This window comes from Bombus huntii, chromosome 6 (genome assembly GCF_024542735.1).
Source record: "Bombus huntii isolate Logan2020A chromosome 6, iyBomHunt1.1, whole genome shotgun sequence".
Classification (NCBI taxonomy): Eukaryota; Metazoa; Arthropoda; class Insecta; order Hymenoptera; family Apidae; genus Bombus; species Bombus huntii.
Window position 1 is genome coordinate 15,823,515 of NC_066243.1, and position 16,642 is coordinate 15,840,156.

Sequence of the window (16,642 nt, forward strand, 5' to 3'; positions counted from 1 at the left end):
TCTCATAATAAAGGTTCAATTAACAATATGATAATATAGCATTGAAATTTCTTTAAATAATTTAATTTCTTACTAAGATCTTAATTTTAAGATTTTAATTAGAATAATTTTGATACTAATACATATCATTATAAAATAATATAATTTTAATATTATTTCATGTATGTGTATATATATATATATATATATATATATATATATTACGAAATTTGTTATTTTACCTTTGAAGATTCGTTCCAAGAAGTCAACATCTCTTTCGTAACGAAAATCGCGACGTTATTATCGAAATCATCGGTGTTTTCGCCATCTGATCGAATCTTTGTCAACATTCGAACTTCTCCGAGAGAATATGAACCGGAACTTGGCATGTATAGTTCCCCTTCGGAGTGTGAAGTATCCGAAATTTCCATCTGAGATAATGAGACGTAATTAGACGAAGAATTTAAAAAATATACAAATTTAAATATTAATTATTTTTATTGATTTTATTCGGAAAAATTAAAATTTAATGAAATCAACTAAAAATTAAATTTAAAGTTAATTAAAAAGAACTTTGATAACTTTAAAGAAATTTAATTAAAAATTAATAAAATCGAGCAAATTCGTTTTAATTCTCACCATTGCCAACATGATAATATATTCTTAATACAAAAGGCAGGAGACTTCCTGCCAAATGAATTATTGCTGGACTACTCTATTGAAAACGGATTATACAAAATTTCAAGATGCTTAAATATACAGAGTACGTTATAATATTTAACAGAGAAAACAAACTCCTGCCTGGATTCTATTATTTTAATTATATTCGTAAAAATACGAACTTGTACAATTATTCGCAGTTTAATTATTACGTTGGACACATTGAATGTTAAACGAATATTTCGTACCTTGTTCGATTCTATCGTTGATATCGTAGACGTGCCATTAGAAAGCCTGTAAAAAGTATAATTTGAGAATAGTACAATTTGAAGGAAATCGATTAAAGAAAATAACGACAGTAATTAAATAATCGTAGATATAATTTCATAAATATTTTTTTTACTTAATACGACCAAACATTACACGTATAACGACCGATTAATTAATTAAATTACTTGAAATCGCGCGTGTTTTAAGATATTTCCTTTACCTCTGTCGTTGATTGAGTAAACTTGAATAATTGATATTGCCATCAAGACACGTAGAAGAGAAGAACTTTTTGTCCATTCCGTCATACACATCGGATAAAATGTTCTTTTTCTCGAATAAGCTATCGAAATGCGAGTTATTTATATCGCTTATTTTATCAGCAATCGCGTTGCTCGTTTCCATCTGCTCGAATTTATTCGCCTCCTGTGAAAGTTTCGTATTATTCGATGAAGTTTTCGAAAGGTTCCTCGAGGAAGATCGAAGAGACGCGCAATCGCGCAAAGAATCAGACGATAAACCCTGCGAAATATTATTATCAAACTGTTCGTTTTTGCCTGAATTTTTCTGCGAACATAATTCTACAGATTTCTCTTCTCTCAATTCACCAACCGCATCGTTCGAAGATACCGATCTTTTGTTCCAAGTTTCAAGGTCGTCACGCTTCGCATCTTCGTCGTCGTTCGTTTTCAGCCAAGTTTCGTTAATATCCTTCACAGCTGCCTCATTGTCGTGTAAATTCATTCTTTCATCGATATCCCGCAGCAGATTATTCCTTAAAGTTTCAGCAACGTGGCATTCTTTGCTCCCGATTGGCTCGCGAATAATATTAGACGCAGTTCTCGTAGAGGTTTTGTTTTCTTTCTCGCTTACTTCTATCCGCAAATTCGCATCGTTCTTCGAGATACTATTCTCGTCATTCTTTTCAGAATCTTTTTTCGTATTATCAATTCCACCGCTTATTTTAACGTCTTCCGCCAACCCGATATCGCCGTCTATTTTATCTGCAGAATGTTCGTTTCTCGATACATCAAGGTTACATTTTAAAGACGATCGGTCCTCGGTGTTAGGAATCGACTCGTTAAGAACAGCGTGGTCGCGTTCAGATTTATCCTTTATCGAAATATCTTTTTCGATAATTTCTTCGTTCGTGTTGGTTTCAAGCCGCGCGTGTTCCACTTGCGAATCTCGTTTCTCAGACTCGTCATCCGATTTCGTCGCTCCGACCATACGAACGTCGTTCGAAACCGCGTTGTATATCGACGATTTGCCGGAAACTAGCGACCGCGAGTTTCCACGACCGGCCTCGTCGTTCTTCAAACTCTGCAACAAGCTCTTCGCCATCAGAGGTACTATCTCGTTTACCTTCAGCATGCTCTTTATTTTATCTTCTACGAAGCGTGTTTCTTCTCGAACAGCGAGCGCCATCAAGTTTGCCTCCATCTTCTCTTCCGCTGCGACATCCTTTAAGACAGCGGGGCGAACGATATTGCGCAACGTCGTGTCGTCGAAATTACCTCTCTGGACCTCTCCTTCCTTCGATTGCAGCGCGTTTATCCTGAGAATCGTGGCCCTCTCGTCGCGAGACTCGTCTTTCATCGTCGTTGACCTGCACGTCTCTTGCGACATCTTCGTATCGTTCGCGCTCTTCGTATCCGTGCTCGAAGACTGCGGCCAGATCGAAGAGGCGGTCAAGCTCGAGCTATCGTTCACGATTCGAAATAAACGCGTTTTACGAGGAAAAATGTCTCTCGCCTCGTTGGTACCGTTTGTCGTCGTTTCGTAATTCCTGCTGTTATCTTCGCTCGAGCCGGTGGTTTCTTCGTTCGACGTTCTCCTCCGAGGAGGAGACGTTCCATCCTTCGTCCTCGAGTTCGTTGCGAAAATTCGCGCCGTAAATTTGTCCGAGACCTTCGGCGCGATACACCTTCTCCTCGAACCATCCTCGTTTCTCTTCGATACGGGCGACTTTAAACACGTTGTAGCTTTCGTTCGTTCGATCCTATCAAGCTGGCGTTCTTCGTTCGCGTTCGCTTTATTCCTCGTTAGCAATCGTTTATCTTCGATCGTCGATTTCGTCCGATCTCGACGTTCTTCCACCTGCATCTCTGCACTCCGATCGAATTCCCAATTTTCCAATTCAATCGTTGCATTCCGCTTTGCAAATTTCCCCGACCTAATCGTCGAGTTCTTCTTTATTTTCGATAGCGCGCTGTGTTTAGCGCGCGCGTGAAACCGATCAGCCAGATCAGCCGTAATTTGTTTCGATAAATTTCCCGCTCCATCGGTTTCCACCGTTGCGATCTTCGCGCTGTTTATCGCAACCGTATCAGCGGTGTATTTCCCGTCGGCTTTTCCTCTCGTCGTATCTTGCGCGCGATATTCGTCGAGCTCCGGTCGCGAAAGAAACCTGTCTATCGTTTTCGTCGATCGAACGACGCTCTCGATTATCTTATCGTACGAAAGCAACACCTGGTCCAGCTCGTCCACGGAAGGTTCGTACAAATTGCAAAGATCGTCCGATTCCTCGCTATCTTCCGTTAAGATCGCGCTCGACGACGAAACGTTGTCCTCCGCGTAATTCCCCGCTTGTTTCTCGTCTCTGTCGCAATATGTTTGAACGATGTCTGCGAAACGTTTATCTATCGCCTTATAGCGCTCATCCTCCTCCGTTCTTCGCTTCTCGCAAACCTCCTTGCGTCTTCTATTATCGGTCTTGCGCATTTCTTCCACCTGCTTGCTCGATAACGGAACCTGCTCGTCGTTTGTTCGAAGTTTCCTCGAAGGGGCTTTGAGTCGTTCGGATTGATCGTTCGAAGCTCGTCGGCTTTCCAAACGTTCGACGAACGTCGACGGTGTTTTCGAATTCTCCTCGCAAATTGCATCCGCTCCTTCCGTATTTTGCGACTCGACGAGACTTTCGTGATTCTTCGCTCGCGATGGACTCCCGTCCTCGACTATTTCCTCTCCAGGGGATTCCTTCCTCTGCGAGACTCGCTCGTCGAATCTCACTTGCTTCTGGTTGCCCCTTGCCGATATCTTCATCGCCGAATCGTCCGTCCCTTCCTCGATAATTTCACTCTCGGATTCGTCGTTCGAATTGTCCCCGATCGTTTCTCTGAAATCTTCCTTCAACGCGACCTCGTCGTCGCGATCCGTCGACTCCAGGTTCCCCTCGCTCTCGAGATCCTTCGTTGTCGTTTCGCGCACATCGCCCAATTTTTCGTCCAATTTTTCGTCCAGTTTATCGTCCAGTTTATCGTCCAATTTTTCGTCCTTCGCCAAACCATCGCAGGATCCCTCTGCCGCAACTGTTTCCGATTTCCCAGGAACGCGCGCCGCGTCCGATCCATCGCCACTCTCCACGCGGTCTTTCCAACTCGCCCTCTTCGATTTCCCCTTCGTCCTACTTTCGCCATCCTCCGCTATTCTTACGACTTTCTCCCTCTTTCTCGGAGAGCCGTCCTTGCCGCGAAAGTCACGACGAACCACGTAAGTGGCGACGTTGCGACTTTCTTGCACGAACGACGGATCCGGTGAGATGCGAATGCTTGCCAAGCTTTGGGTGACCAGGTCTCCCTTGATATTCACCGAAGGGCCCATCCGCACCGAGAACGCGTTCGCCCTCTTGTCGTCTCTCCGCGTGTCCTCTGGCGGAGGACGCGTAATACGATGTTCGTCTCTGCGCTCGTCGTCCTCGGGCGCGGGACACGAAGAGGAAAGTCCGAATCTTTGAACGTACCGCTTCCTTCGTCGCGAGAATTCCTCGTAACGATCGTCGGAAGTTTGAAATTTAGGCGCCGTTAGATCGACCGTCCTCTTGGCTTTGATCGCGTCGCGTTGCTCACGACCAGGTCGACGATCGCTGGATCCCTCGTCGATCCAGCCGTTCGCTTCTTGAAACTTGTAAGCCACTCGTTCACGGATGTACAACAGTTGATCGTTCTCGTCGTCGAACGCCGCCTCGTCCGGATGTCTGAAAGAAACGTCAGGCTGTGTATCGATATCGTTGAGAATTCGACGAAGGAGAGAGAATTTTTCGAACCATTTAACCTACAGCATCGTACGAGAAACCGGACGAGACACGAGCAACACGCGCGACAGACGCGGTACGTGGATGTTATCGATTTATTATTTACTCGAAGACGGTAGATCTTCCTTGTTGAATGATCTGTGGCGGCACGCTAATAAATTCAAATCTTATTGTTGTTTTGCCTCGGAGCATCAATATCGTAGGACGCATACACATATTGTATTAATAATCAAACTCCGAGGCAAAACGATGTCGCCGTTATTTTCAACCGTCAAACGCAGTGGAGTTCAAATTTTCCGACTGTCCCCCGACCGATATAAATAAACGAGCGAATTGACGAGCGAGAGAGTTTCGTAAAATAACAAAATAAAAAAAAAAGAAATTTGAGGTGAAAAATAAAAAAGAAAACTTTTTTTTTTCTAACAACAATCCACTTTACAATCCACTTCCGAACTCTAGGCGTGACTTTTTAAGACTGAGACTCTTATGATTTGACTTTCGATCGGATCCGATTACTTTCTTCTTCCATCGTCGGTCATCGGATTTGAAGTATGCCGGTCGCGACACGAGTGTCACAGACGAAATTCGAGCAACTGTATATAACAAACCGAAATTCCGAACGCCTTATCGCGTGTGACCGTCCGGTCAGCACCCGTTCTCAGCCGCCTGAGTGGCATTCGATCACTCCAGCCGTTCTCCGAATTTTACACTAAGTATAAACAAAACCTTCTCCCACTCCAACGAATGGAAGAATATAAATGCTCCCTTCAAAATCATCCAGTCAGTCTAATAAAAAAATTCTTAACTAATCCAAGTATCGAAAGTGTATCATCGCGAACCGAAAAAATTGTATAAATTGAGTAAAAAATAAAAAGAACTTAATCTCCTTTTCGGAAATTAACAAGTTCCTTATTTTTACCTTAATTTTACACGACACGAGCATCGTCGACGCGCGCTTTTCCTCCAGCTCTTCCGACGCTCTTCCGTGGCTACGTAGTTCGTTACGAAGCCACAGTTTACTACATGAAATTACAAAACTAAATACGCAGCGCGTATCCATCGACCGAGAGGAAAAACGAGCGTTGTTCGAGGATGTATCAATCGCGTTGCAAAGTATCGGATAGATTTCGTAGGGAAAAGCACGCGTATCGATAGGGACACTTACACGTCTGTGCATTTTTGAAGGCGACCGCACGTAGCGGACAAACTTATCTCCTTCATTTGGATCTGCGCGTCCTTCATCAACTTTTCTACGTTCTCGAGAATGGCCGTTGTTTCCGGACTAAGCACCGGCGAATCCGAAACAGTTGCGCTGGATCTCTTGCTATCGAGCTGCAAATCGGACAACGAATAAATCATCTAAAATTCGAGTATTCTATTAGGTTGTCCGAAAAGTGTCTTATTTTTACAGACACGTGTTTCACTACGACGCATCTTTGTACAAACGCGAAACCTAATCCGTCGAACGTTGTGATCTTTACTTTTGGTAGAACAAAATGGATCGTACGTAGTTCGATGAAATAATATAAAACGGAAAATGTTATGCATCCATTACATCTTTACAAAACGAGAGAAAATTTTCGGACGACCTAATACCTTCTACGTGTGATTGTTGTAACATGGAATTAAGTCGCGACGAAACGACTGTTTTCTTATTTTGTGATTTTATTACTGCAACTTATTGCGGTTACTAAATTGCAATTTAAAGAGCAACTATTGCATTGTCCGAAAAGTGTCTTTCTTTTACAGACACGTGTTTCACAACGACGCATCTTTGTACAAACGTGAAACCTAATCTATCGAACATTGTGATCTTTATTTTGATAGAACAAAGTGGATCGTACGTAGTTCGATAAAATAATATAAAACGGAAAACATTGTGCATCCATTATATCCTTATAAAACGAAAGAAAATTTTCGGACGACCTAATACTTTCTAACATGGAATTAAGTCGCGACGAAACGGCTGTTTTCTTATTTTGTGATTTTATTACTGCAACTTATTGCGGTTACTAAATTGCAATTTAAAGAGCAACTATTGGATTGTCCGAAAAGTGTCTTTCTTTTACAGACACGTCTCTCACAACGACGCATCTTTATATAAACGCGAAACCTAATCCGTCGAACGTTGTGATCTTTACTTTCGGTAGAACAAAATGGATCGTACGTAGTTCGATGAAATAATATAAAACGGAAAATGTTATGCATCCATTATATCCTTATAAAACGAAAGAAAATTTCCGGACGACCTAATACCTTCTACGTGTGATTGTTGTAACATGGAATTAAGTCGCGACGAAACGACTGTTTTCTTATTTTGTGATTTTATTACTACAACTTATTGCGGTTACTAAATTGCAATTTAAAGAGCAACTATTGGATTGTCCGAAAAGTGTCTTTCTTTTACAGACACGTGTTTCACTACGACGCATGTTTGTACAAACGCGAAACCTAATCCGTCGAACGTTGTGATCTTTACTTTTGGTAGAATGGATCGTACGTAGTTCGATTATTTCCTTATAGTAGTCCATTATTTCCTTATAAAACGAAAGAAAATTTTCGGACGACCTAATACCTTCTACGTGTGACTGTTGTAACATGGAATTAAGTCGCGACGAAACGACTGTTTTCTTATTTTGTGATTTTATTACTGCAACTTATTGCGGTTACTAAATTGCAATTTAAAGAGCAACTATTGCATTGTCCGAAAAGTGTCTTTCTTTTACAGACACGTGTTTCACAACGACGCATCTTTATACAAACGCGAAACCTAATCCGTCGAACGTTGTGATCTTTACTTTCGGTAGAACAAAATGGATCGTACGTAATTCGATGTGTTGAGATATGTATAATTTTCTGTGCTGGACTAGGTTAAGCGCGTAATACTTGTATGTGAATATCAGTGTGTGGAAGTATGTGTGTCCGAAGCGTCTCGAAAACAGACGAATGTAAACTCCACAGTCGGTTAAGGGTCGTCGAAGAGTCGGTTTACAGTCGGGTATAGAAGAAAGTGCTGAGACGCGTGCAAATGTGTATCGATGAATATATAAGCAATCGTCCATGAAATAAATACATTATTATTTTCTTATTAATCCTCGGTGTAAATTTAGTGTTCCTATAACATTATTTCGGCCTCAAAGATCCACAATTCTCAACACGATGAAATAATATAAAACGGGAAATGTGCATCCATTATTTCCTTATAAAACGAGAGAAAATTTTCGGACGACCTAATATTATCCAAATTACGTAAATACAGCGTACAATCGTATTCAGAGAGGTATCAGAAGAGTGGTGAAAGGTAAATGATACAGGTGTTTCGTCGGGTGACTCCTTGCATAGCCAGGAATCTCTCGGTCGAGGCGGCCACTCGCCACGTCAACGCAATTAGTTGGATCGCAATAATCCTAAGGAACTGTCATAAAACGAGGCTTTTTGATTTACCGTTAACGGGTTAAGTGGCAAAAAACATCTTCGAGTCAAGAGGTTCCTTATGGTTATTGCTCTATCAGGTAAAAATGAATTCCACCCTCGAGTGGTGGGGCAATCACCACCGAGCAAGAGTTTCCCATTGCAACAGCATCGTCACCCAGCTTCGCTGGTTCGTCTCTTAGTTAACATCTCTTTACCGGGTTGTCACCCTTCGATCGTTCACCTACTTCTCTTATACCTTACTTAACAGCGTAACTATTTTCTCTACAAAGTTGATGGGAATACACGTCGAGTTATCATTGCGGTTAGGGGCGTTTAACGAACCTTCGTTTGGATTAGCCATTGTTGTTATACAATATAGATGACAATTAACGGTACAAATATGATTATTTCAGAATTTGACAATTAGCCGTGGCGATTAGATACTCGAGATACCGATGACAATAATCTTAGGTTCAATAACGGTGAACAGGATGAACAGGATGGCAAATGACTTCTCCAAAGTCCCAGTGGGACTGCACTTACTTGTCCACAGTCCAAGTGGAACTCACTCGTGTACTTTTCTCTGTACTCCTCGGGTCAACTATATTTTTAAGGAGAGTTATACAACTACTCCATACCTTTGTTAAGTAAAAACGTCCATCCCGTGACCGTGGCTACGTTTAGCGACCAGACGTGTCACTACGAGCCCAAGCCTACTGTCATAAATCTCTGACAAACATAATCGGAGTAAATCATAAACAACTACTTCCAAGTTTTATTATTTAAGTACAGCTATAATAAAAAGTCTAGCCTAAGGTATTGGGGACTTTCCCAAAAATTCCAAAGGAAAGGCCCCGATGTCCTCGGTGTTATACTAATTCAACCATCCCTGTTATCCTAACTGAAATGGAAGATCGATCTGTTCGTGGCGTCGATTAGCTGATCGTAACGGGAATTTACGACTGCCGTTGACGCGCTTCCTCGCGATCGCGTCTCTCCCCGATTGATCGAATAAACAACAGGTAACTTTGAAAGAATTCGAAGATGGTATCTCACTGGGGGTAGCCATCCACGTGTTATATTATTATACCACTAAGCTATAATATTTTACCAAACGTCCTACTGGACAAATTGTAAAATGTAAATAAATAAATAAAAAAAAAAAACTTTGAAAGTATCTCTATATAAGAAATTAGCGAAATCTCTTTCTCAGAATTATCTCGCTTGAGATTATCGATTACGCAAGATCCTCGCGATATCGTAATAAAAATCCCATGAATCTGAAATACCAAAATCGATGCTGTATCTCATCTATACGTCTACCACATTTTACGAGCGTTAGTTTCGTTTTCTTTTTCTTCTTCTTTTTATCGCTTGTTATTCCCATCAATTTTCCTATTCGCCATTTGACCGGGTTTCTCGTTACACCGATACCTGTTCATCGTTGACCGCTTTCGCCGCTGTTAATGTAACTTTCCTCGCGCTTCTCGCCGTTTCTGTTCGACGAACAGAGCTTCTCGACCCTCTGATGCCGCTTCTTGCGTATTGAATTTCTTCTCTTTGTCGCGCTATCGGCACGCGAGTTTTGCAATAACAATCGCACGCCGACTGTGACTGCATTCTCGAGTGGCAAGAAGAGGCGGGCAAACGAAGAGGTGGATCCGTGCAAAGGTCCAAGTACTCTAAAACGTCAGGCTTCCTCCTGCGAACGAAAGAACAAATCGTATTTATCGGTAGAACGTTTGCAAATATCGTGGATAGAATTAATATTTTTATAAACGTAATCAAACGGGTACGTTCTATTCGTTGAAAATTCTAACGGATACTTAACGTTGATATTTCGTGTTACGTTGATATAGCGTTCGTTTTACGTGCATTTTACGCTCTTAAGTTTCTCGCGAATGCGTCAAAATCTGCGCTCCAGCTATAAAGCGTTTTAAAAGGAATTTAATTAATTTAAAAACACGACACAGTAAAAATTATTTTACGAATCGTTCGTGAACTGAAATTACAGCTAAGAAGATTCTGTTAAAGATTACGCTGTGGTTTAATTAAATCTATAACAAATTGAAATAAGATTACCACCTGTATTCCATTCATTTTCCGTAAATCACGTACATGTATTTTATATGTGCGTATATGCGTAAAGTAAAATGTCACGTATCACTCGTAAACTGGAATTACAGCTAAGAAGATTCTGTTCAAGATTACGCTGTGGTTTAATTAAATATACAACAAATTGAAATAAGGTTACCACCTGTATTCCATTCATTTTCCGTAAATCACGTAAACGAATTTTGTATGTGCGTATATGTAAAATAAAATTTCACGTATCACTCGTGAACTGGAATTACAGCTAAGAAGATTCTGTTAAAGATCACGCTGTAGTTTAATTAAATCTACAACAAATTGAAATAAGGTTGCGATCTGTATTCCATCCATCTTTCGTAAATTACATAAATAAAATTTATATATAAAGCAAAATAAAATTTATACAACTTGAATGTTTTCAACGATAAGCTACTCGATACCTAAATAATACCAAATCTCCTGTTTCTTCGAGAAAAGTATTCTTGCCCCCTCTATCGATTAAGAGAGAACGTAAGTACGTTGCGAGTCGCGACGTTGCGAAGGAACGAAAGAAGGAAAAATAAGAAATATCGTCGTTTAAAAACGGGTAAGTCGAAGAATCGACGATAACAAAGTTACTGATTTCTGTGCGACAAGGGTGGTTGCCCTGGTCGAGCTTCCACCTCTTCCACGTTCCGTGATAGAAAATCAAACCATGCATTACGTCGTCGGCATTGTACAGGTTGCTGGCCACTCTAAAAACTATCTATACGCGGTAATATCGATCCTTAAAGGGAGTCGCTTCTTTCCTCGTTATCGATTTTCTGTCGTCCACCAAATTGACCAGTTTCTCAAGCATCGAACGTGCCAGTATCGATACTTGAAATATTCGAATCGAGGGAACTCGAACTTTCGTCTCGTTATCGTGTTCTATCGAATTGTTTAATTCGTCGATATTCGACGTATCGATTAATCATCGTCACTTCGTTGCCGCGTGTTCGTTCCGCACGTTTCACGATTTTTTGTTTCGTCACTCGTCCTCGCCGAGAGAAGCTCGATCGTCGTCGATGCAAATAAAATCGACACGTAAATGGAACAACGTTCCTTTGAATTACGATCGACGAGAATTCAGCTACGAGATGCAACATCGAAGCAGCGATAAACTCGCGATGAAAGATATCAAACGAGTCGACGCGAACGCTTTTGGTAACGACGAATATTCAGAAATATCTACTTTACCAACTACGAAACGTTTATTCATCTATGCAACGTGCATGCAAGTGAATATACCCGACAAAAAAATTGTACAAAAAGAAAATATCCGAGAGCCTTTGAAGCGGAAACTTTCGGAATAAAGCTAGGAGTTTCGAAGTTTCGAAGCCTGGAAAAACACGGAATGCTAAAATTTCGAAGCTGGCCGTCGAATAACCGTGTATAAAAATTCAAAATAATTCATAGACTTTAATAACACGATTTCAACGCAGAGCAGCATTAATATTTATCATCGTATTCATAGGCAACGATAGAAAAATCGACGCTGGAATTTCAAATCGCTCGATTAAACGCTCGGCTGCTTGAATAATGTATAAACATCGCCGTAATAAAGATCTTCTCTCGTTAGACGCTTCGTACGTTATTTTCATTAATTTAGCTCGGTCGATTCCGGATAAAAACGTGAAGCATAGGGAACCTGAAACAAAGAGAGTCGTAGTATCGTGCCATCTCTGAGATTCGTATCGCTTCGAATTCCATTAAAACTTTTTAACGATCGCTTTGACGATTAAAACTTGCTCCACGACGATTCCGAAAATCTCTTGGAATTTTTATAAATTCGCCGTCTTTCTACCTTCCAAGAGACGAAGGACTACTTCATTTCGTATAAAACGTTTATTACGAAACGAAGATAAATAGATTCGTATCCGTAGTATTTCTATATTAATTCGTCCATTGTGATTAGGTTGGAAGCACAGAGCAGAAGACGGTCGTGCGAAAGATCGCACAATTTAACGCGCACTCTCGATCGTTAACGATAACATCAACGTTTCCCGTTTCCTATTCGAAGGAAAACGAGTTTCTTTAATTAAATAAATTACCTATTTTCGCAATTCGAGTAAATGGCGGATCACTCTCGATAGCAGCTTGGAAGGAAGATATTTTATAAAGTACCAAGGGATACGCTTCTACCATAAGCGTAATCGTAAAAGTTTTAATAGGACTTTAATGGATCAAGATCTCAGCTTGTACGAAAATATCGAAAAATGCGTATGAAAAAAACGATGCTTCGTACGTTTCGAAACTACGCCTTTCACCAAACCTGTCCGAATTTCTTCGTCGGATAAGACACGTAATGGCGAATGAAAGATTCGATTACGGAGGAATAATATAAGGCACGAGCACGTTCGCGGTGGAAGAAATCGTTGGTTATTTTTTCGATGTTGCGTGTACACGCGTTTTCTCAGTATTACGGTATACGCACGAACGTGAAAAATCAACGCATTCGCCGCGTATTACGATGACTCTTATTATTCAGACTCGATGACAAAAGTTTGCTCAAGGTTTCCTTCGCGCCATCGCTCGGGATGTTTGCGATTAACAGAGAGATAATTTGTGCAAAATTTGAGCTCCATCGAATAACCGAAAGAACCTGCCTTCGAGCCCTTAAACGTTCAAATGGTTTATCATTTCCTACGTTATCGACTGTAACAAAAAGCGACGTATGGTTTTCGGGTAAAAAAGAAGTGGAATAAGAAGACTGAAATAAACGAGTAAAATTACTTCTTTGATCTTGAAAATTACAGCGTGTCCTGATCGTTCTCTCGTCGATAAAAGCTAAAAATATCGTGTAATTTTGAGTTTCATCCCTAAGGGGCCATTACATTTAAAGAACATTGTTTGTCGTACAAGAAACTTTTGTAGAGAATTTTTTATAGATTATTAGAGTTGATAAGCAATGTGTGGTAAGGAAGAAAGAGGTTGGATGGAAAGTAAATTCTCTATTTATTTGTTACTTTTGGCATCCGTTTACAAACATTGGCTTCCAGATGAAGCCTGTCTTTCGTAACCAGGAAATTTTCGTTGATAATTCATGTCGAAGAACATACACTTTTCGTTCCTCGTTTTTAAAAAATAGTTTGTTATATCGACCGTTAATTCGATACGACAAACACTCACTATTCGACAGCTATTTTCTTCATCGGCAATGGTCGTTACGATAATGATAACGTTACGAAACAATAATGATCGCTAACGATCGTTAACCTTCTAAGTTAATTCTTACTAAGCAATATCGTTACTTTCGTGTACTATACTGCCACAGTGTTACAAATTGCTGCTTCCAGCGTAATAAAAGTTGTCATGCCACGTATAAGGGGTCTGTGCTTTTACTATAAAGGCCACGTGGTCTAGGATCCACCCTAATCGAGCTGGATTTATACGAACACCCTAAAGATCCTATTAAAATAAATTACCAGAAATTGGCTTATAAAGTTTCGTTTACCCAAAGGAAGATACCTTGTACAGGCAATCTTCGACAGTAATTATTGATCGTGCGTTATTGTTCTTTGACAGCCGGACGACGGTTCTCGTTATTTTCAGTGTACGTGACTTCGTATAAAGTAAAAGTTACTTTTATTTAAACACGACGTAAGAAAAATATTCGCTGTCGCTCAGGCCAAAACAAGACTGAACCAGCCTAGTCCGAGAATAATTTTACAAAAATAATAAAATTTGTCAGATCTTTTAAAAATTATATGGAATTTAAACAAAACGTTCCCGAAGCGTTCAAAATCACAGACGCGTTGTCTTCGGCTTTGGCAAAGAATGATCAAGACGTGCTTTAATTTTCAAAATTACAAAAATAATTTTTATAATTTTTCTTTCGGCTTTTTTTCACCCAACTCCTCTTTTTTACGTTTGGAAAAATCCTATATTGTTTCTATGTGTATATTGTCTCGTATTGTGTGTGGTTAAGTTAATCTTTTATTTGAATGGTTTGCAAACTGTCAGAACCGCTATATAGTCCAGCATTATGTAACGTCGATGATCTCTCTTTTTTTGTGTGTGGTCTTCGACGAATATACAACAACGATAAAACACCATAATTTCTAGCATTGTCCGTTGTACAACGGGAGGGGCCTTTTCTTTTCTTGCCTTAGGAGATTTGAACTCGCTTCACCGTAAGTGGTAGCCAACTACGCTACCTACTTCGTTAATTATCAGTCTCGTTTACAAGGCATGTACGTTACTACTATTACTCGTAAGTGGACTGCAGACTTCTAATTTTATACTTTCGTGAAAAGAACTAAGGAAATGGAAGCTATACGGTAACTTGTCTCTTTGCGAATATAACACGATCGTTATAATACGATTATGGATACATCGTAACAGTTATAATCTGTAATCGTTGTAAATACGTGCGTTAATTTTGCTGCACGCTGTATCTTCCTATGTCGTCGGGCGTAAAATTTCTTCTCTTTGACAGAAATATGAAAGAATCCTTGTTGATAGATACTTTTCGTCAAACCGATTCACGTATTGCGTTATAAGGATAAAAATTCCCTATGAAAATTCCTCACCGAATACATGGCATAGACAAATGAAAATTCGATCAGCGGTTGAACGCATTAACCACGCTAAACCACGCGATGTCTATCCGCTTTAAGGCGTACGGAGTCTCTGTGGTTGCGCAGACAGTGAAGCGTGGCTGGCATTCGAGTCGTCTGCTAAAGGCAGATCAATATGCTGCTTTTGCCGTTTTCTTCCTCTCTACGTTCCTCCCATACGGACAGACAGGCTCTTTCTCTCTCTTTGGCCCAGCTATCGCACCAGCTGAACATTGGCATTGATTTTCAAAGTTCAGGAAACGTTGCCTGCCTGCGAAGCCTGCGGAGGGCCCCGCCGACTGTTCTCTGTGACCGGGCTACAACGTTGCATGCACTTTGGCTGTGTCGACCGGATCAATACGCTCGATACCGCGTCAATTTTGCGCAGAGGCCGTTCGCTCCGTACCGGAACTTATGATTCCATCGCTTCCGGCCGGCAGCAAGCGTACTGCGCGGGAAAAATATCGAACGCCTATACGGTGTACGTAATATCGTTAACCTTTTCGAATTGGAATACTTTTTCCATTAGAAAAACGAGAAAAAAGACGAGTATGGCAACGTCGTAGATTACGTAACTATATCGAATTACGGGCAAAAGAAAGAAAAGAAAAAAGATTTCCGATATATCGTAAAGGAGGAACAATTCGATTTATCGAATTCTTCTAGAGAGGAGAAGCGAAACTTTAGAAACTCGCTTTAGAAAGGAAACTATAGCCGTAAGTGCTTGCTTACATGCCATAGATGAGAAACAATTGGAAAGAATGGTAGGAAAGAGGACGCACAATTGTTACACATCAACACATATATTTTGCTTTTGCATGTTGCATACATACGATAAACAGTATAGTGTTTACGCGTTCCTCGAGGTATGGTATACTAGAAAATTTCATTATCCACTACTACAATTGCTATTCGACGTATTATTTCGTTACTTCCGCTTTCCTGTGTACTTCTGCTGTGTAGCTATCATGAGAGAGAGAATAATCGATGGAAAAAAGAAAAAGAAAAAACAAAAAAAAAAAAAAAAAACAGAAAAAAAGGAAAGAAATCAAAAACGGAACGAACAAGGTACAGCTGTGAGAAAAACACACTCTGCTCGTAATGATTCGTACAATATATATATAATACATTATTTTTCTTTCTTTGATTCGTCTCTGGAACGAAGATTGCGCGTTCTTCATGCATCTTGGTTTCGCTCGGAATAAGAAAGGAAAAATGGGCAAAAACGACGTCTGACGAGAAAGTTGCTGGCTTTTCTTTTTGGTCGTCGACAATGAAATTGGACGAATGCAAAATGCGACAGGCAAAAGGGGCGGATTTCTAAACTCTATATAATTATCCAAGATTAGCGTAAACAGTCATTATTAATATTATTGTTGCTGCAACGAAACGATCGTTTCCTTTGTGCATTTCCAATTTCGCTCGTGTGGCCGACTGACACGGTATAAAATAAAAATTAACAGAAAAAAAAAAAAAAAAGGAAGAAAAAGAAGAGGAGAAAAGTAAGGTTAAACCTTTGCTATATTCGCTTAAAGATCAACGCATACACACACACTGCCTGAGGGAACAATAAACGGATTCGTACGTCGATTATTTTCAACCGATATTCTTCGTTTGT

At 40.3% G+C, this 16,642-nt stretch overlaps 1 protein-coding gene and 1 long non-coding RNA gene across 5 annotated transcripts in view; one reads left to right on the forward strand and one right to left on the reverse strand.

Annotated features, from left to right (window-relative positions):
* Nucleotides 1–16,642, reverse strand: part of LOC126866639 (uncharacterized) — a 59,514-nt gene that overhangs the window by 310 nt on the left and 42,562 nt on the right. The window contains exons 1-7 of one of the 4 annotated variants that reach the window (XM_050620479.1): nucleotides 12,711–13,009; nucleotides 10,885–12,113; nucleotides 9,788–10,055; nucleotides 6,105–6,271; nucleotides 1,130–4,882; nucleotides 888–933; nucleotides 222–410 (exon numbers count right to left, since the gene is read on the reverse strand). In XM_050620479.1, the coding sequence (XP_050476436.1) occupies nucleotides 222–410; nucleotides 888–933; nucleotides 1,130–4,882; nucleotides 6,105–6,271; nucleotides 9,788–10,055; nucleotides 10,885–11,144 (4,683 nt within the window). In that variant the 5' untranslated portion in view covers nucleotides 11,145–12,113; nucleotides 12,711–13,009. Of the gene's footprint in view, nucleotides 1–221; nucleotides 411–887; nucleotides 934–1,129; nucleotides 4,883–6,104; nucleotides 6,272–9,787; nucleotides 10,056–10,884; nucleotides 12,114–12,516; nucleotides 13,010–16,642 lie in introns of those variants that run through there. The other 3 variants (XM_050620481.1, XM_050620480.1, XM_050620478.1) reach the window with 3 other exon arrangements.
* LOC126866668 (uncharacterized) lies at nucleotides 10,487–11,293 on the forward strand. Its single transcript, XR_007689996.1, has 2 exons — nucleotides 10,487–10,602; nucleotides 10,773–11,293. It is a non-coding gene; the product is annotated as an uncharacterized LOC126866668 (long non-coding RNA).